The 22308-nt window shown below is 41.3% G+C and overlaps 1 protein-coding gene across 2 annotated transcripts in view; it reads left to right on the top strand.

The window, feature by feature from the left end:
- AMPH (amphiphysin) overlaps nt 1-22032 on the top strand; it is a 276162-nt gene extending 254130 nt beyond the window's left edge. Inside the window, exons 17-20 of one of the 2 annotated variants that reach the window (XM_046021643.1) lie at nt 3796-4005; nt 5953-6195; nt 8409-8510; nt 19983-22032. In XM_046021643.1, coding sequence (XP_045877599.1) covers nt 3796-4005; nt 5953-6195; nt 8409-8510; nt 19983-20090 — 663 coding nt within the window. In that variant the 3' untranslated portion in view covers nt 20091-22032. The remainder of the gene's footprint in view (nt 1-3795; nt 4006-5952; nt 6196-8408; nt 8511-19982) is intronic. The other variant, XM_046021642.1, reaches the window with a different exon arrangement.
- Nucleotides 22033-22308: the final 276 nt, after the last annotated feature.

Consider the following 22308-nt stretch of genomic DNA (forward strand, 5'->3'; position numbering starts at 1 on the left):
TCCCTGGATTATACTTAAAAAAACAAACAACAAAAACCAAATAGCAGTCATGAATCATTGTGGTTTCTCCTAGAAGGTGTAACATCTCCGGTAGCAAGCAGAGTCCAGAAAATGTTTTCCGTTTCTCAGTCTACAAAGAGCTAACAAATTGTACTCCATAAAAATGGTAACAAAAAGAGGAATAACAGGGGCACTTGGGTGGCTCAGTGGGTTGTACCTCTGCCATAGGCTTAGGTCATGATCTGATGCCCTCAGCATCATGTCCTGGGGTTGAGCCTCTCATCGGGCTCTCTGCTCAACGGAGAGCCTGCTTCCCCCTCTCTCTCTGCCTGCCTCTTTTCCTACTTGTGATGTCTCTATCTCTTTCAAATAAATACATAAAATCTTTAAAAGAAAAAAAAGTGGTAACACTGTCATTGAAACCCTTTTTGACCTGTCTTTTTCTGGAGATAACAACTAATCCAAGCAAATGGGAGTCCTATTTTACATTGCATTTTTATGCTGTTCTGTGTTTGCAGTTGGTAAACATACATTAGAAATATTTCGGTAAGAGTGGAAAATGTGCAAAAGATTCCAGGCTTATGCTTTATAGGGAGGGTAACCTCTGATTTTTAGAGCTATTCTGGAAGCAGAAAACTACGAGGGAATATAGATAGCAGAGAGGCCATCTCTGTTTCTGTAACATTCTTAAGGTCTGTAAAATCAAAGTGTCGTATTTGGCTGAGAAATAGGACTTCATTACTAATGGACTCAGAGAAGGGAGGAATGTTAATTTCTTCCCTTTTCCAAGTAGGTCATTCAAAATGCTTGGTTTTCCCACTCTGTAGTCAAAGTGCCAGTTTCCTTAGCTCCTTGCCTTTACGAGCATTGTTAATTTCAATATTTTGGTGATTTTTATTGGCCGTTATCCTTCTATCCCTTTTTTGTGTATATAAGAGAGGTGGGGTAAATTGCTGCCAGGTGGAAGCTGGGGTATTTGCTCTTTTTGAGTTCAGCAAGCATCACAGTGTGAACAGACAGGGCCCTTGGTCTCCCCCTGCTGGTGGCCAGCATCACAGCAGCTACAGTGTCCCGTCTAAATCACATCCAGCCAATGACGGGCTGTTTAAATTACTTAGCAAAGCAAGGTGATGACATATTGCAATAGTAAAATCAGATACAATCAAATTGAGAGCTCTTTAGAGTACCAGAGATAAATTGGGCTCATCATTAACATTCTATATGTATAGAGAGATTTAAATTATTTTTGGCAACACCATTAATACTTAACAGAAATAATATTCTTTTCTGGACATATATAAATTCAGTTGAGAGTAAAATCCAATCACTAATAGTATGTGCTTGGTACATATATGTATGGAAGGATTTATGCATAATCAGTTGGGGGAGTAGCCTATTAAACAACATAGTGGTGCTTTCTTACCTGTAACTGTGTATATGTGCTCTCTCTCTCTGTGTGTGTGTGTGTGTGTGTGTGTGTGTGTGGTGGTGTGTACTGTTCTGTTTGCCCATACCATCTGCATGATATATAGTCTGTCTGGTTTTCAGCTGTTGAAACCAGGGAAATGTTCACTCCATAGGTGCAGTTTTCCAAGCAGATTGAAAGCATAAATAACTCAGAATTATGATGGCACCACTTTCTATATCTGAGCCTAAAAGTCCACTGTAGGCACATTATGTATAGTTTGATGTGGAAGAATTTTGCTAAGTAATTCTTGGGATCCTGGAGCAAGCCTGTTGATTTCTTCAACAATAAAGCTATGACCAATTATTCGTCTTCTTGGAATGAAGTGGATGATCTTCTTCATTATCTTCTGGTTCTTACTCTCTTTTTTTATTATTTTTTTAAACTTTATTTTATTTTTTTCAGTGTTCCAAGAGTCATTGTTTATGCGTCACACCCAGTGCTCCAACCAATACATGTCCTCCTTAATACCCACCACCAGGCTCGCCCAACCCCCCCACCCCGTCCCTTCCAAAACCCTCAGTTTGTTTCTCTGAGTCACATCCATACAAAGACCCGTGTTTATTTAAAACAAGAGATGCAATTATCTTAAATTTTTAACTTTCTGTTAGGGGGATTGTCAGTCATTCACGAAAATATGAATCCCCAGTTCAATAGTTGTTAGCATTTAAACTTGCTTTAAATAAATGTATTACAACTCATATAATTGATTACTTTTCTGAACCCAGTACCTTAAAGACAGGATAAAAAAAGAAAGAAAGAAAGAAATGATATATCATGGGCATGACTACATTTTGGATCATTGTACACTTTGCATGAGCCAAACTTCTATAAGAGGCAAGTACATTTCAAAGAATATGAGTAATCCTTGGCCATATACGAAGAGTACAACTGTGAGCGGTGTTTTTCATCCCTGAAGCAAAATATTGTAGAAAAATGTATTCTGTGGCAGGTCATTTTTCTTTAATTTATAACCTATAAATTTGAGTCAGAAGAAAGGTTTTTAAAGACGTGTTGCTTTGAGAGTATATATGTGGCTCATGTTCTCCATCTCCCGTTTCTGATGCCCATTCTGCAGGCACTGCCCACCCCCGCTCTCAGTCTGACAGACAGTGTCTGCGTTACTGGAACCTTCCTAACCCAACAGAAAAACTGGGGAGAATTTATTCCAAAGAGAAGAGGAAGGGCTAATGCTAATCACATCAGATAGCAAGATCAATTTTTGAAATATGTATCCTGGGTAGATTCTATAAGCTCAACCGATTACTCTTTTTCCTCAGCCTTTTCTGATTTGAGCTTCTCAAATCAGGCCTGCCACACTGATGTTAGAGTCTTCGATGTGTGTTCGGCAACCGATCTGCCTAAAGCTAACACTTCTGATTGCACTTTCTTTAATTATTGCAAGTTTTAAACACTACTTACAGCTCTTCTTTGGACTGTGTGCAACCTTAGAAAATTCTCATTTTTTTTATTTCACTCCTATTAAAAAGACCCAAAATTTGAATCAGTTTTTATTATAATGTGCATTTCATAACAAAAATGACTTGCCCTTCATTCTGAGGAAGTCTAATTGAGAAAATTCCCCAATATATTTCTTTTCATGAATGTGATTTAGCTTTGGGGACCTTCCCCATGAAGATTTTAGAGTATAGACTGAAATGCGGTTTCTCTAAACTCTGATTTTGCACGATGAGGGTGCCTTTCTTACATAGATTTCTTCCATGATCCAGGTTTTGGGGAAAGACGCCTTCCATTTTGTGACTCCAATGTCTTCAAGGTCTTTGTAACCATCAGCTCTCAGGCAACAGAAGTAGAAAGAGCTGGTAAAAGCCAAGTCTCTCCAATGACACAGGTCACTTCCACTCAAATTCCACTTGCTGAACCTAACTGCAAGGAGAGCAGAGGGATGTCGTGTCTTTGGGGGCCCAGAATGAAGGGTAGAGTTTTTGTTTTGTTTTCTTTTGTTTTTTCATTTTAAGTGAAGTAGAGCGGACACACGATGTTCCATTAGTTTCAGGTGTGCAGCATGTGATCGCACAGGTCTTACGCTCCACTCAACTCAAGGGAGCCACCATCTGGCAACAGACAGCTCTCTTACAGTAGTGTTGGCTAGGTTCCCTATGCTGTGCCCTACATTCCTGGGGAAGAGCAATCAGTTCTGATGGATGGAGGGCAGACTGCCCTGCCAGAATCCTGAGCTACTGTACCTTCTGCAGAGCTTCCACATCTGATGAGCCTCCCCAGAAGGGCCCGAGGTGAAAGGCTGGGGCTGGCTCTTGTGGAGGCCGCGCACAGATACAGACACAGCCTGTCTGGTATCCGGGCTGCAGGTCGTACCTGGAACGGACACCACTGTGACAGCTGGAGCTGTGGTGGTGGCTGCCGAGGAGGCCCCCCTGGAGGAAACAGAGATGGAGAAGGCAGCTGTTCCTGCTGGGGAAGGAGCAGGTGTAGAGGAGACCAGGATTGATGCTGACACTATGGAGGCCATAGATACTGACAGATCTCAACCAGAAGAACCAGAAGCAGCAGCCCCTCAGGTGAGTGAACTGGGAAAAGGGAGGCTCTGGGGGGAGGTGCCCTCCTCATTCCACAGTTGGAATGCTGTGTAATGGAGAGTGCTGGTCACAGCTCTGTGGGCAGAACAGGTTTGTGGCCATTGTGTGGTAACATGTTTCACCAAATACAATTTTATATATATATATATATATACAAAATATGTATATTATGTATATTTTTATATTCATTCATTTATTCATTTAACATATTTAATATTATTCTATATGTAATAAAAATATAAATAATAGGAACGAAATAAACGTAAGGTATATAAAATTACACATATATAATGTCGTATATATGTGTAATTTTATATACCTTAAGTTTATTTCATTCCTATTATTTATATTTTTATTACTATTTAAGTATTTGTATATAAGATTGTCAGCAAGAGTCTGAGCCAGGCTTTCTCTCAGTGTCAGGGTTGCAAGGTTCACACAGGCCCTGAGTGATGGAGAAAAAGAAGAAAGCACGGATGATGTAAGCATGAGATGGAGGGAGCAGGAAGAGAATGTGGCCAGATGGCGGGGTGGATTATGTGAGAAGATAACCATACAGTGCTTAGCCCAGTGCCAGGCACATGGGGAGAACCCAATATTAGTAGTTACATCCTATCATTACTAGCAGTATTTAGGAATTGTTGTTATCATTATAGCCCCTCACATCCACCATTAGGGAGGCTCCTTTCAGCAAAAGCTCATCCCTGTTATCATATTCAAGAAGCCAACAGGTCATTACATACATACATGAAGTTGCTGGACTAGGCCCAGTGCCTCATTTCTTCAGAGAACTGTTTGTTCAAAGTCCACAAATCCATATAGTCCATGATATGGAGGGGCACCCAGCAAGGGCAGCTCTTCTAAACCACACCCTCGGTCTAGATTCCAGACAGTAACAATGAAAATTAGCCTCTCAGTGTGATACTCTCCTTTGTCCTGATTTTACTCATCTCCCCCAAATCTCTCCAGGGTTACTCAAAAAATGATCCCTTTCATACCACTAGAAAAACAGCAGGTAGTATTGGTATTTGGGAAATAACTCAAAAATATGTGCCATTTCTTCCTGAGATTTTTCTTATCACAATACCAGAACTGTTTTTATATTATATTGTTAGACTTGTTGGAAAAGTGTATTATTTTCTCCGAATTGAAGAATGGAAGTGCTTAAGCCCACTGATATCTGAGGGAATAAAACATCTCCAGACTTCCATTATGCTAGTGAAATTCTTCTCGTCGCTCATCTTTGTTACCAAATAGAAAGGAGATCCTGATCCTTCATTCTGTTCCCCCCAGTGTAGAGCCCTCGGAGGAGTGATTGCTGGGAATTGTCATCCCTCCAGCTCTAACTGCAGCTTGAGCTCTAAAGACAACAAGCAAACAGATGCGGATTTTAAACACTAGCTGGATCTGTACAAACAATCTGGTTGGAGGCTAGTCAGGAGTCCCATGGACTCTGGAAGGAAAGCAGTCACAGGAGGTCAGCTTCAAGCTTTGTTAGGATTCAGTGGGGCAAGAGTGGACCACGGCAAAACTGAGGCCATTCTTGGGACCCTCCTGGATTCACCTTCAGGGTGGGTCCCTACCTCTTCTCTCCTCTCTGCCTGTAGTCTCTGATCTTTTTCCCAGTTTCCACAGAAACCCCACTTTTCACAAAGGGCCTGACTGCTCAAGGATCCAAAAATTAATCCTGTTAAAGGTTTCTGTCTTAGGAGAGAGAGAAAGTTGACCATGTCAGGAGGAACGTCCTGCAAGGCTTAAGGCCCAAAGGTTTTGGCCAGGTTTGGGGAATGGTGGGTATTTTATGGAAGGGAGGATGTGGGGAACGTGGGAACCAAGGAGGGTGCGTCAGGGATAGAAGGAGAGCACAGTGCACCCGGGGAGGCAGAAGTCTTTCTTCCCAGCCCTTGCTCCACATTTTTCTTCCTCCAGGAGAAGGTCATCCCATCAGTCGTCATAGAGCCCGCCTCCAACAACGAAGGAGAGGGAGACCACGAAGTCCCCGCAGGTGCAGAGTCCATGGAAACACCTGGTGTCCCGGCTCTTCCTGGCCCCGCCAGTGAGCCCCCAGAGCTGGCCGCAGAGCCCAGCGCCGGTGAGGACTCCCAGCCGCTGCCCTCCACTCCAGCGACAAGTGAGGCATCTCAAGATGTGCCTCCTGGCTTCCTCTACAAGGTCTTGTCATTTTGTCTGGTTTTAATTGGGCGGCCATTCATCATTCCTTTTCTTTGAGGCCCCTTTGCTGGAACCTTTGGTTTTCAGATGTTTACATTTGTATTTTTTGCAATAGGTATTCCTTCTCTGTACTGCTTTCCCCACATCACAGTGTAGAATGGCAGGATTTCTGGGCTGCTGGACAAGCAAAAACCCAGTAATGACTTTCCATCGCTTTCAGCAATCCATAGTTAAAGAATGTTCACCGCAGGACAAATGGTATGCCCCTTGGTAGTGAGTGGGTGAATTCTCTGCACCTCCTCCACCCCCCAAGTGCCCTCCCTTGCTCCTCTCCCAGCCCTGTGAGTCTCCAGCCCTGGGCTCAGATCAGGGCTTTGAAATCCTCCGTGTATGCATCTACCGGGGGCTGGATTACACACCAGCCAGCCGGACGCACCCCGGCTTTTCTCCTTACCTGCAGTGTGGCCAGAGGAACATCACTTCTCTCTCTGTGCTCCAGTTTCTCAGTAGGAAATTGAATTGGGGAATAAGCTAGTCATTTCCAGCTCTGACATTTTTTTTTTAAGATTTTATTTATTTATTTATTTGACAGAGATCACAAGTAGACAGAGAGGCAGGCAGAGAGAGAGAGAGAGGGAAGCAGGCTCGCTGCTGAGCAGAGAGCCCGATGCGGGACTCGATCCCAGGACCCTGAGATCATGACCTGAGCCGAAGGCAGCGGCTTAACCCACTGAGCCACCCAGGTGCCCCTCCAGCTCTGACATTTTATGATTCTATATAGAAGATCTATATTTTAATAGCCAATCACGTGATCTCTGGGGGTAGGGCTGAGGGGAGGGACATGGGAGAAATAATGGTTCATAACTCAAGCGGGGTGAGTACATGGGTCATTATGGTACTCTTTCTGCTTTTGTTTCCCAAATTTTTTATGATTGAATTTTAAGGAAATCCTTTAAAACCGGGGGAAAAGCAAAGGGGAGAGGACAGAGATTTTTTAAGAGTATACACTTGCAATAAGTAGTAGATAAGCCCTAGAGATCTAATGCGCAACATGGTGAATATAGACAATGATATTGTATCATAATCATCAAATTTTGATCAGTAACTAGATCTTAATTATTCTAGTCACTAGAAAGAAATGATAAATACATACCATGATAGAGGTGCTCAGTATTGCTACAATGGCATCCTCTTAGAGTATACAAATGTATCAAATTAGCATGCTGAATACCTTAAATTTGCACAATACTGTATGTCAAATATATTTCTATTTTAAATTTTAATTTATTCATAAAATAAGTAAAATGAAGTTTGTGTATTTATTAACAAAATTATTAATTAATTGGTTGATTGATTAAATCTCTACACCCAACTTGGGGCTCAGACTCACAACCCCAAATCAGGAGTTGCATGCTCTTCCAGTTGAGCCAGCGAGGCACCCAAAATATATTTCAATTTTTAAAAAAAAAGAAGAAAGAAAAGAAACAGATTTAAAGGTTAAGATAGGAAATTTTTAAAGAAACTGATCACAGGGCTTTATTAAATAGTAATTCCCATATAATGTGGAAAGTGATGACTTTTCCCATTATTTTTAAAAATGTTATATGTACTATTTTATTTATTTTTATTTTATTTGTGGGGGGAGTCAGGAGAGTGGCAAAGAGAGTGGGAGAAAGGATCTTAAGCAGACTTTATGCTCAGAATGGAGCCCAACCTGGGACTTGATCTCATGACCCTGAGATCATGACCTGAGAGCCAAAACCAAGAGTCTAACACTTAACCAACTGGTGCTGCCAGGTGCCCCTGATTTTTCCAATTATTAAGTACTTGACAGAAGTGAGGTTAGAGGAACTTTCTGCCAAACACTTTTAGTTCAAGTTTAAAAATGAACAATAATAAAACATCAATGATAATAAAATGTAAATATCTAACAAAAATATGACAAAATTTAATTAACACATGACGTTTCAACTCTTGCAGAAGGCATTGTGTTACTAAACGTACATCCAAATTGTCTCAATATCAGTCTTCAAGAATTGGACGTTTTAAGTAAACAAGACCTCCTTTCTGTGTTCAGAGGTCTTCTCCCATGCGGTATGCCCGGACCATTGTCTTCCTCATCCAGCAGTACCTGCTGACAGTCTGGCTGGGAGACTTCTATGTTACATTTCCTTTTGCTTTTAAAATAGTAAATTCTTTAAAATCTTTTGCAGGTGGAAACACTGCATGATTTTGAAGCAGCTAATTCTGATGAACTTACCTTACAAAGAGGTGACGTGGTGTTGGTGGTCCCCTCAGACTCAGCAGCTGACCAGGTAAAGAGAGATTGAAAGGTTCTGCAGGCCATGTTGTTGTTGTCGTTTTCCCTGAGGGTCAGGGACACAGTGAATAACTGAAGACATTTCTATTTTCTGAGATGTTGCGTGGCAGCTCTGAAAAGGGCTTAAGGCTTATGAGCACATGACATGGCTAACTGTAACTCTTTAGAACACCTCTTTAGGACATTGTTATGTATTTTTCTTGAAGATTTTATTTAGGAGGGGCAGGAAAAGATGGCAGAGAAGTAGGAGACCCTGTTTCAACCGGTCCCCTAAAGTGAGCTAAATATCTACCAGACACTCTGAACACCCACGAAATCAGCTTGAGATGTAGGATTATACATGTCTGGATCTCTGCGGGCGCAGAAGACATCAGTGGGGAGGTAAAGCAGAGTGGGAACGCCCGGACTGACATGGAAGGATAAACAGAAGGGGGAGGGAGCCACCAGAAGCAACCCACTGGAAAGTAATACCCCAACACGGAAGTGCTCTGTGGTTGGGGACCAGCATTAACTTGGGAGTCTGGTTAAAAGCACTCAAAAAGAGCAAAAGATCTTAAGGGGCAACTGGTGCACAGGTGGTCACGATCACGGGCCTAAGTCTGCATACCCAGGTCAGCCACTGCTGGTGACCACCAACGCCAGAGAGAGTCTGGCGGAGCCTCCAGTGTTTTGGCTTGCGGCTTTTGGCTGCTTGCACCACCGCTGGACTGGGCACACTCCTGCCTACACCTGAAAGAGCCTTGTGTGGGTGCCAGCCGGTGGTCTCTGGGACGGAAGCCTTCCCCGACCAGCCAAGGGTCTGGACATTCCCAGTCCGTGCCTGAAAGAACCCAGCATGATCTCTGGTGGGGATCCTTCTGCAGCAGCCTTTGTGAACTGCATGACCTGGTCTAAGCACACCTGGCAGTGGGCCTGGACTCCAGACAGCAGTCCCAGCAAAGGCAGCCACCGGCAGTGGGCTCCCCAGACCAATATAGCTTGTGGTATTAGTGGCTAAAGGGTGCAGAGACAAGCCAGCGCCTTGGGTGACCACTGGGATGGTGGTGGCTGGGGCTGTGCACTGCCTGTGGGAGGTTGTGCTGTTCAGTAGAGTTTGCATAGGGGGGATCTCTGTGTTCTGGATCACCCAGAGGGGAGCAGACTGAGGCTTCTCTCTGAGGTGGAGGTCTGGGTGCAGACATATTCTTTCTTTGCTCTGACCCTCTGAAAGACCACAAAAACCTCCAGAGAACCAAAGCCTGAAAAACCGGTCTCACAGGGCCCAGCCCCTTGATAACCTGCAGGGCGACTCAACCCAAGCAAGACTGATGGGAGAATAACGCAACAGGCCCTTCCGCAGAAAGTATGCCAAAAGAACTGGAGGAAAACCACCACAGGGTCCCCATAAAACTGTAAAATCCAAATATCAGGGGAAAACAATATATTAAGCTCCTGATCTTGCCCTAAAACCTGTATATTTCATAGATAAAAATTTTTTTTTTATTTCGTTCTCATGATTCTTGTTTTTTTAATTTTTTTAACCTACTTACCATTACAACTGGAGGTTTAATATAACATAATCCATAATAACTTGAACTTTTTTCATACATATACCTATGTTTTTTTTTCTTTTTCTTTTCTCTTTTTTTGTTAATATACATGTAGATATAAGCTTCAAGGTAATCCTTTTTCTCTATTCAATACTACCCCTATATAAAAATCAGTTTTAATTTCCCTGTATCTCTGGAAAGTTGAGTCCTTTAACAATGATATCAAGATACACCCATCAAGAACTGACATAACCTTCCTTCCCCTCATTGAGGACTTCTAACCATCCTCCCATCTTATTATTCTGTATATGTTTTTGTTCTGGTATTATATAAATCTTATTCTTGGGGTTCATTTTGACTGGGTTCTTTTTTTCTTGTCATTTTTGTTGGTCTTTTCATTTGTTTTTGTTTATATACCTTATAAATCTTACTTTGGGACTCATTTTGTCTGGGTCTCTTTTTTTCCCTCTTTTTCTTTTTTTCTTTCTTTTTGGTGGTGACTTCTGATTGCTCTGGAATTTTCCAGGGTGCACCCTGTCTGGATCATGGTTGATATATTCAGCTCTACATCCCCTCAACCACCTTTCATCGAAATGACTAGGAGGAGGAACACCCAACAGAGGAAAAATTCAGAGACTGTGCCCTCTGCCACAGAACTATTGGATATGGACATAAACAATATGTCAGAGAGGGAATTCAGGGTAACAGTTATCCAAGCAAAAGGCTAGGTTGGAGAAAACCATTAGTGACAACATAGAATCTCTAAGGGCAGAAGTGAGAGCTGACCTGGCAGAAGTTAAAACTGACCTGGCAGAAGTTAAAAATACTATCAGTGAGATCCGATGTAATGTAAATACTCCTAACAGCTAGGGTAACCCAGGTAGAAGATAGAATTAGTGATCTAGAAGACAAACTGATGGAAAAGAAGGATCAGGAGAAGGCCTGGAACAAACAGCTTAGAAGCCATGAAAACAGAATTAGGGAAATAAATGATGCCATGAAACATTCCAACGTCAGAATTATTGGGATCCCTGAGTGGGTGGAGAAAGAAGACTAGAAGATATAGTTAAACAAATTCTGGATGAAAATTTTCCCAATCTGGGGAATGGAATAAGTGTTCATATCCTGGAGGCAGAAAGGATGCTCACCAAGATAAAAGAATCTAGAAAGACCTCCAGACACTTGATTGTGAAATTTATGAATCATAATTTTAGATAAGAGATTTTAAGGGCTGCTAGGGGGAAGAGATTCCTTACATACAGAGGATGGTCCATGAGAATAACATCAGACCTCTCCATAGAAACCTAGCAAGCCAGAAAAGGCTGACAGGGCACTGAATGAGAAGAACATGCAGCCAAGAATACTTATCCAGCAGGGTTGACATTCAAAAATAGATGGACAGATAAAGAGCTTCCAAGACCGGCAACATTTAAAAGAGTTTTATGACCTTTTAATATGACCACCAAGCCGGCACTACAAGAAATATTAAGGCGGGGGGGTGGTGGTGTGGGGGCGGTTCTATAAAAGAAGAAAGAACCCAAGAGTGACATTGAACAGAAATTTACAGAGACAATCTGTACAAACAAGGACTTCACAGGCAACATGATGTCAGTAAAAACGTATCATTCAAAAATCACTCTCAATGTGAATGGCCTAAATGCTCCCATAAAATGGCACAAGGTTGCAGATTGGATAAAATGACAGGACCTGTCCATACACTGTGGGCAAGAGACACGTTTGGAACTTAAAGATACACCCAGACTGAATGTGAAGGGATGGAGAAACATCTTTCATGCCAGCGGACCTCTAAAGAAAGCTGGGGTAGCAATTCTCATATCAGATAAATTATAGTTTAAGCTGAAGACTATAGTCAGAGATACAGAAGGCCACTACATCATTCTTAAAGGGTCTAGCCACCAAGAAGATGTAACAGTTGTAAATATATATGCCTCCAACATGGGAGCAACGACATAAGCCAACTGTTAATCAAAATAAAGAGTCATATTGATATGAATACATTAATTGTAGGGGTCTTAACATATCACTGTCAGTAACAGATCATCCAAACAGAAAATCAATAAAGAAACAAGAGCTTTGAATGACTTTGGACCAGATGGACCTCATAGGTATATACAGAACATTCCACCCTAAAACAACAAAATACTCCTTCTTCTTCAGCGCACATGGAAGTTTCTCCAGAATAGACCACACACTGGGTCACAAATCAGGGCTCAACCGATACCAAAAGATTGAGATTATTCCCTGCATATTCTCAGACCACAATGCATTGAAACTGGAACTCAACCACAAGAAAAAGTTTGGAAAGAGCTCAAACACTTGGAAGCCAAAGACACCCTGCTTGAGAATGTTTGGATTAACCAGGAAATCAAAGAAGAAATTAAACAATTCATGGAAACCAATGAGAATGAAGACACATTGGTCCAAAACCTATGGGATATGGCAAAGGTGGTCCTAAGGAGGAAATACAAAGCCCTCTAGGCCTCACTCAAAAAAATCTGAAAAACGTAGAATACACCAGCTCTCTTTACATCTTAAAAAACTGGAAAATCAACAACAAATTAAGCCAACCCCATGCACAACAAGGGAAATAATCAAGATTAGAGCAGAGATCAATGAGATAGAAACTAGAGATACAGTAGAACACATCAAGGAAACTAAAAGCTGGTTCTTCAAAAGAATTGATAAGATCGATATACCACTGGCCAAACATATATTAAAGAAAAGGGAGAGGACCTGAACTAATAATATTGTGAATGAAAGGGAAGAGATCACGATTAACGCCAAGGAAATAGAAACAGTCATCAGAAATTATTATTAACAGTTATATGCCAATAAGTTAAGCAACCTAGAAGAAATGGAGGCCTCCCTGGAAACCTATAAACTTCCAAGACTGAAAAAAGAAGAAATTGACAACTTGAATAGACCAATATCTAGTAACGAGATTGAAGCAGTTATCAAAACCTCTCCAAAAACAGGAGCCTGATGGATTCCCCAAGGAATTCTACCAAAAATTTAAAGAAGAAATAATACCTATTCTCTTGAAGATGTTTCCAGAAATAGAGACAGACAGAAAACTTGCAGGCTCTTTCTATTAAGGCAGCAGGGTACTGACCCCCAAGCCAGGCAAAGACCCCATCAAAAAGGTAAATTTTAGACCAATATCCCTGATGAATATGGATGCCAAGATCCTAGCTTCTCAACAAGATCCTAGCTAATCAGACCCAACAGTACATTAAAAAAATTATCCACCCTGACCAGGTAGGATTTATCCCTGGGATGCAAGGATGATTCAACATTCGCAAATCAATCAATGTGATAGAACAAATCATTAAGAGAAGAGAAAAGAACCACATGGTCCTCTCAATTGATGCAGAAAAAGCATTTGACAAAAAACAGCATCCATTCCTGATTAAAACGCTTCAAAGTATAAGGATAGAGGGAACATTACTCAACTTCATGAAATCTATGAAAAACCCACAGCAAATATCATTCTCAATGGGGAAAAGCTGACAGCCTTCCCTTTGAGATCAGGAACACAACAAGGATGCCCACTCTCACCACTCTCATTCAACATAGTACTAGAAGTCCTAGCAAAGGCAATCAGACAACAAAAAGAAGTAAAATGCATTCAAATTGGCAAAAAAGAAATCAAGCTCTCTGTCTTCACAGATGACACGATACTTTATATGGAAGACCCAAAAGACTCAACCCCTAAACTACTAGAACTCATGTAGCAATTCAGTAATGTGGCAGGATACAAAATCAGTGCACAGAAATCAGTTTCTTCCTTATACACTAACAATGAAAATATAGAGAGGGAAAGTAGAGAATCGATTACATTTACTATAGCACCAAGAACCATATGATACCTGGGAATAAACCTAACCAAAGAGATAAATGATCTGTACTCGAGAAACTACAGAACACTCATGAAAGAAATTGGAGAAGACAGAAAAAGATGGAAAAGCATGCCATGCTCATGGATCAGAAGAATAAACACCATTAAAATGTTTATACTGCCTAGAGCAGTCTACACTTTCAATGCTATCCCAATCAAAATTCCACCAGCATTTTTCAAAGTGCTGGAACAAACAATCCTAAAATTTGTATGGAACCAGAAAAACCCCCGAATTGCAGAGGAAATGTTGAAATAGAAAAACAAAAGTGGGGGCATCACGTTGCCTGATTTCAAGCTTTACTACAAAGCTGTGATCACCAAGACAGCATGGTACTGGCACAAAAACAGACACACAGACTAGTGGAACAGACTAGAGAGCCCAGATATGAGCCCACAACTCTATGGTCAAATAATCTTCGACAAAGCAGGAACAAATATCCGGTGGAAAAAAAGACACTCTCTTCAATAAATGGTGCTGGGAAAATTGGACAGCTATGTATGCAAGAACGAAACTCTACCTTTCTCTTACACCGTACAGAAAGGTAAACTCGAAATGGATAAAGGACCTCAACGTGAGGAAGGAGTCAATCAAAATCAGAGAGGAGAACATCGGCAGTACCTCTTTGACATTGGCCACAGCAACTTCTTTCAAGACAGGTCTCCAAAAGCAAAGGAAGCAAAAGTGAAAATGAACTTTTGGGACTTCATCAAGATCAAATGCTTCTGCACAGCAAAGGAAACAGTCAACAAGACAAAGAGACAACCCATGGAATGGGAGAAGATATCTGCAAATAACACTACAAAGAGCTGATATCCAAGATCTACAAGGAACTCCTCAAACTCAACACACAAAAAACAGATAATCACGTCAAAAAATGGGCAGAAGACATGAACAGACACTTCTGCAAAGAAGACATACAAACGACTAACAGACACTTCTCCAAAGAAGACATACAAACGACTAACAGACACATGAAAAAATGTTCATCGTCATTAGCCATCAGGGAGATTCAAATCAAAACCACATTGTGATACCACCTTACAACAGTTAGAATGGCCAAAAATAACAAGACAAGAAACAACGCGTGTTGGAGAGGATGTGGAGAAAGGGGAAACCTACCTCATGACTCTGCAATTGCGGTACTAGGTATTTACTGCAAAGATACAGATGTAATGAAAAGAAGGGCCATATGTACCCTAATGTTCATAGCAACAATGGCCACAGTCGCCAACCTGTGGAAAGAGCCAAGACGACCTTCAACGGACAAATCGATGAAGAAGATATGGTCCATATATACAATGGAATACTATACCTCCATCAGCAAGGGTGAATACCCAACTTTTGTATCAACATGGATGGGACTGGAGGAGATTATGCTGAGTGAAATAATTCAAGCAGAGAGTCAATTATCATATGATTTCACTTACTTGGGGAGCATAAGGAACAACTCGGAGAATATTAGGAGGAGGAAAGGAGTTGGAGGAAATCGGAGGGGGAGATGAACCATGAGACACTTTTGTTTCCCTTGCCTTTGGAGACCTGTCTTGAAAGAAGTTGCTGTGGCAAATGTCAAAGAGGTACTGCCGATGTTCTCCTCTCTGATTTTGATTGACTCCTTCCTCACGTTGAGGTCCTTTATCCATTTCGAGTTTACCTTTCTGTACGGTGTAAGAGAAAGGTAGAGTTTCGTTCTTGTATACATAGCTGTCCAATTTTCCCAGCACCATTTATTGAAGAGAGTGTCTTTTTTCCACCGGATATTTGTTCCTGCTTTGTCGAAGATTATTTGACCATAGAGTTGTGGGCTCATATCTGGGCTCTCTAGTCTGTTCCACTGGTCTATGTTGTCTGTTTGTGTATTTTTTGTAGGAGGAAGAATTCTGAATTGACTTTATTTCTTTCACCTCTTTAAAGATGTCCCGGGGCACCTGGGTGGCTCAGTTGGTTAAGTGGCCGCCTTCGGCTCAGGTCATGATCCCAGGGTCCTGGGATTGAGTCCCACATCAGACTCCCTGCTCGGTGGAGAACCTGCTTCTCCTTCTCCCTCTGCCTGCTACTCTGCCTACTTGTGCTCTCTATCTTTCTATCAGATAAGTAAATACAATCTTTTAAAAAATTAAAAAAAAGACGTCCCATTGTTTTCTGTTTTCTGCTTTTTCTAAAAGTTCAGTTCAGCTGCCGTTTGCTCACCATTGTTTCTGGTAAATGTGCCTTTTTCCCGGACCACTTTTAAGAATTTCTCTGTATCTTTGGTTTTCATCAGTTCAATATAATATGCTTAGGTCTTGTATTTTTTGTAGTTTTCATGCTTGGGGTTCAGTGAGCTGCCTAGACTTGTAATCTGATGTTTTTCATTATATTTTGAAGACTTTCAGCTAATTTTTCTTACATTTTTTTGGTGCCTCATTCTCTTTTCCCTTTTTTGTGATTCCCTAATTATTCTGTTGGACTTCTCGATGTCTAAGACTGTCCTTTTTATGCACCATTTCTTTCTGATACTCTGGTTGGATCATCTTTATTGGTTTGTCTTCATGTACAGTGACCTTTTCTTCTGCTAAGTTAAAATTGGTTGTGAAGCTTATCCAGTGAGGTTTTCATTTCAGATGCTATAAATACAGAGTTCTATAATGTTCTTGTAGTTTTTTGTTTGTTTGTTATTTTAGTTGACATTTCTTTCCCAAAATTTCCTATCTATTCTTTCATTATAGCCACTCCCAGTGTTAGGTACTTGTAAATATTTGTACTAGCTGCATTACTTTCCTACTGCTAACTCCAAAAAAAGAGGCCATCTCAGCACACATTTCTATCATTTGCCTTTTATCGGTGGGGTATATGTTCCTCTTTTTTCTCATATCCAGTAATTTTTTATTGATATTGGACACATTGCAGGGTCTGGATTCTATTTTTTGTCTCTGAAGCTAGTTTCTTTCCCCCCTAGCAGACATGGAAGTTACTAGATAATTAGCTTGAATTCATGGAAGCTTTGTTTTATACTTTGTTAGGGTGATTCTGTTTCAATTTTGCCTTTACTTTTAGGGTGACTTCTTACTCCTGAGATACCTTTTACTTCCAAGGGTGGCCCTTCTGGGATTTCAGTAGAAATCCTGAAGGTTTGACCAAGCCTCCTAACTTGGTGGGATTCAAACTTCAAACTCTGCCTCCCCTCCATTGGCAGGGCTTAAATTTCCTCTCAGCTGTTCTGCCTTCCTCCTGTTGCTTCTCCCAGACCCACCCTGTATATTTACAAATTTTGGGGGCAGCTCAGGATTTTAGGGAAGTTCCTCCGCATATTTAGTAACCTGCCTCTACAGATCTCTTCTTTTAAAATATCCCTCATAGGGGCACCTGGGTGGCTCAGCGGATGAGCCTCTGCCTTCAGCTCAGGTCATGATCCCAGGGTCCTGGAATCGAGCCCTGCATCAGGCTCTCTGCTCAACAGGGAGCCTGCTTCCCCCTCTTCTCTCTCTGCCTACCTCTCTGCCTACCTGTGATCTCTCTCTGTCAAATAAATAAATAAAATCTTTAAAAAAATAAAATAAAAAAATAATATCCCCCATAAAAAGATAGCTGCTTGTGTGTCTGGGTGAAACAGCCTTAGTTTCCAACTCTTGATTTCAGCTCAGGTCATACTCTCATGATTATGAGCTTGAGCCCCATATTGGGCTCTGTGCTGGGTGTGGAGCCTGCATTTAATATTCTCTCCCTTGGGGCGCCTGGGTGGCTCAGTGGTTTAAGCCTCTGCCTTCGGCTCAGGTCATGATCTCAGGGTCCTGGGATTGAGCCCCGCATCGGGCTCTCTGCTCAGTGGGGAGCCTGTTTCTCCCTCTCTCTCTGCCTGCCTCTCTGCCTACTTGTGACCTCTCTCTCTGTCAAATAAATAAATAAAATATTAAAAAAAATATTCTCTCCCTCCCTCAGCCCCTCCCCTTGCTCATGCCCTCACTCTGTCTCTAAAATAAGTTAAAAAAATTGTTAAAAAATACAGCTGCTCTGGAAGCCCTCCACTCTTCCTTTTAATGTCCTGCATCAAACAGACTTGAGAAGAATCCTCAGGGGGAAAGCTGTATTAGCACGGATATCATTCACCACAATTTCTTTCTTTCCAGGGTTAAATATTCTCCAGTTTTGGCCTGGTTTTGGTCACTGCCAGCACCTTCAAATAATTATTATATATGTCAACCCCATTATTTTTAACAATGCCATTATGTAACTTTTTATGCTATGTTTTATATGTCATTTCTATATATAAATAGTTGAATATATGTACATTTGGATATATAAAGATATGTAGTTATTCTAGTGTTTATAAGTGTTTCATGCAGAAGCACTTATCTGATACAAACTATTTGTCATTGCCAGAACTGTAAATCTTTCATCTATCACATACTTTAAGAAATTAAAATTTAATTTTTCCTATTTGCCTCAGCTAGAGATTGATCCTGGCTAATGTTTTTCATTTTACTATATAAATTGTATTTCAGAATACACATGTTAGACTATATCTTGATTATGAGTTTGTGCTAGTTCTTAACTTTTTTCTTTACTGAAACAATTTTAAAATGCGTGACTCTGCTTGGCTCCATTAGATTTTTCACTCATTGTAAATAAAGTCAACTATGGACATTTGTGGGCGAAAATATGGCCTTTTAGATGTTGCCAGAGATTCAGAAAAAATTGAGTTATCATCTTTTAAGTATAACTTCGCCCTTCACATATATAACATCATCATTTTAAAGAGGACACTCTTCCTCCTAGCCAGGATATTATCAGTCATTTTATTGAGTTATCTTTTTCTGGGTTTTTTTTTTTTCTGCCTTCAAAAATTGGCCTGTCTAAATGTTTATCTTGCTAGTCTGTATAGCAGCATCAATTTATAGTCTCAGATTACATCAAGAGGGAATGTATTCAGCTTCTTTGTTTAATTTTGGAGACCTCATTTTATCTGATGTACTTGAACTCTGTTGGGAATTGCTTCAGATTAAATCTGGCCATCCCTCATCCTAAGTGGGATCTGTTTCGTGGACTGGTTAACATCATCAAGACAAGTCGTTTCCTGCTAGTTTTTGCATTATACAGCCTGTATGTTTCATGCTGTCCCTTTCACTCAGCCTTTTCCAGCCAGGCTCTGCTTATCTGCAAGAGGCCAAGGGCAAATAACAGCCTCCATTCCTCATTTTAACGTATTGTCTCTCAAGCTGAATGGCCACACATGGTGGCTTCAGTTTTCTTTCTGGCTAAATGTCTTCATTCTTATTATGTTACTCCTGTAAGATGGACCAATGTTTTGGAGGAATAATTGATAAAGGATACATAAAGACTATGCGAATGTTTCCAGCAAGAGTGTCATGACTACAAATTGCTTTGTAGTTCATATAAACTTGAAAAGTGAGAGATTATAATAGCACAGCAGAGAGGATAGTGAGAGCAGGTGCCCAGATGTGGTGGCTATTATTTGATAAGCCCTGGGTATGATGGTTTATTTGGGTCACATGATGTGACCTGGGGGCACGGAGTTCTCTCCTATAAGCCAGTGCTTCGGGATGGAATACGAAACCTCCCATGGCCTTGTCCACACTGTATTCTGACCTGGGTCCTCATGTCACTTTTTACTGTGACCCACAGGATAGGGAACCTTCCTATGCATTACATGTTTTCACGCGGTGTCCTCTCTTTGCCTGGCTAGCAATCTAATCCTTTTGTCTTCCTTAAGAACTCATGTCATAATCCAGTTAACGTCAATGAGCTCTACTTTAGACAAAATTATACAATTTGTATTAACAGTTAGCTTTCACAGATCCAGAAAATAAATCATCTCAAATGTTTGTTGTTACTTATTTTTTTTTACCTAGCAACCTATTTGGGACAACCCTTCCCACTGGCCTATCTCAGCACACTGGCTTATACATAATGTAACATCCTGGTACAGGATCACTATGCTAAATTATTCTGTTAACTGTTGGCAGTTCAGATTTTTCCAGTAGTTTCTTGTACCTTGAACGTCCTGTCTTTGTCTTGCAGGATGCAGGCTGGCTGGTAGGAGTGAAGGAATCAGACTGGCTTCAGTACAGAGACCTTGCCACCTACAAAGGCCTCTTTCCAGAGAACTTCACCCGGCGCCTGGATTAGAGCCAAGAATATTATAGAAAGAGCCCGGTTTTTGGGTTTTTAAACCTCCATGAAAACCCAAAGAGTTACTTTTGCTGTTGCACTCTTAATGATGTACAGGCTGGTGCCAGACAAAGCTTTGGAAAGATATCAGTGGAGCATGTTTGAAAAAAAAAAGAAAAACAAGTAAATTACAGAAAAAGTCCTTACTGTTTCCCACGTTATCCGTAACAGGTTTCTTTGTGCTTTGTCCAAGCTGTGGAGACTCTTGTCCTTGATCCCTTCCCACCATTTCTAAAGTAGCTTTCTCCAGACCAGAACCTTCATTTCTCTGCCCCAAGTGTATGGTCCTGAGTGGCTGCCCTGCAGAAGATGTGGCGAATTTTCCTGTAGTACAAGATTATCTTCCCCTGCACAGGTGTGAGCACATGCTCTCTCTCCGTTTCAAGTTGACTGTGTTTCAAACTCAACTGCGGCACAAAACATTCTTCTCCAACACCTCCGTCTCTGTATCTGGCCACACAGTTCCACATGCTAGTTGCCATCACTCGTGGATCTATGTGTATGCACGAAGCACATATACATAGTTGCTTCCTTTCGTTCCATCATAGCTCTTTGCCTCCCAAGTGTCATTGATACATGCATTGCTCTTGCTCTGTCTGGCATCAGAGGTGCAGTTTTGCCTCAGGGCAAAACCAGCCATCCCATTGCCAAAACAGTTGACAGTACCTGTGTTTTGTAATGTGGTTGTCAGGACGCAATGGCAGATAGCATGTCATGGCTGCCATCCCTTTGGAGAAAGCAGAGCTTTGTTATCTAAGCTTCCAGCTGCTGAGGTTGGAGTTAAGCTAGTTAGGATGAGCAGCTCTGTAGTGTTCCCTTTCAAAGACTGGCTGGCTGATGGGGCATCAATGTCCACCCCCAAAGAACACTATTTAAGAAAAAAGAAAAAGCTCCTATATATTTCCAACTCTTTATATTTATGCAACTCATCTTCTCAGATTGTCCTAAAATAAGATAGGTGATGTATGCTGTATCCACAGGTCATCTGTAACAGTTATGTTTTCAGTGCTGTGTCATTCCAAATAAACCTTCGGCAACCTCCAGCAATTACCTGATTCCTTCTGTGGAGTCATTTGTTTCAGAAAGTCTGGTTCAGTCGGAGGCACTACTTGGAACAGGGTATGGAGACTATGGAAACTATGACACTGAAACAGGTTGGAGTTGTTATTTGTGTGGAAATATGCTTCTTCCTTTGGGTTATGCTCCAGAACCTGCCTTCCTTACCCAAAGCCCTTCCCCGCGGTCATTGTTGATCACCCAGCGATGACTACAGCACAAATAACAGCTGTGGACTGAGGCCCCTGGCAGGTGCCAGCTTGTGACCCAACCGTGTATCACCGAAAATCTGATGACCTTCATAATCAGCACTTTCCTCTGCCACCAGCTCATTTTTTCAGTCACATTTCTTTCTGACATGTTGATGCTTGTAGGTACTTCAAAACATATAGATCACCTGGAATGCAAAAGTCAATGCACCGGGCCACTGTTCAGAGAAGAGATTTCTTAAAACAAGCATCTTTTATTCTATCTACTCTTTTGTGCTGGTATAAACCTGTACAAATGTAAGCTGGTCAAGAGTGGGCATTATTAGACTTGTGAATTTGCTAAGTGTTTCTAATTTGTGACGCCAGTTCTGGTGGATTACCAACTTCCAGGTTTCCTAACAGGGAAATAGCCGTGATTGATCCAGGATTTTTCTGGGGGCTAATTGACAGGAAAGTTGGATCATCATGACTGCTCCTTTAGTGCAAGAAAACAATGAGCACTTCCCAGTAGCAGAGCTGGTTATTCAACAAATAAATTACAGCAATATGAGATTGATCATAGGAGGCCGCTTCTGATATTGGAGTGCACGGAGAAGTTACCGTGCAATGAGACTGAAATTTCAATTCTTGTAATAAAACGCACCTAATGTTCTTGAAATACAATTGCTGCCTCTCCTAGAGCAGTTACTCCGCAATCCCTCTCACACTCCCCCTAACACCAGAGTGGCTCCCCGGGTGTGCAGCCTGGCAGCACATGGTTTCTTAGGTAGGTTTTGCCCATGCCTGTAACATTCCTAGATGAATTTAAGAAGTCCTTCCAAAATGGCAGGTGCTTACTTAGTCATTTTGTCCTGGTTTAATTTCAACACCAAAGAAGGGTAGTAAAAATATTTCCTTCAAAAATAGTCATG

Source organism: Meles meles, chromosome 10, assembly GCF_922984935.1.
Source record: "Meles meles chromosome 10, mMelMel3.1 paternal haplotype, whole genome shotgun sequence".
NCBI classification, from domain to species: domain Eukaryota; kingdom Metazoa; phylum Chordata; class Mammalia; order Carnivora; family Mustelidae; genus Meles; species Meles meles.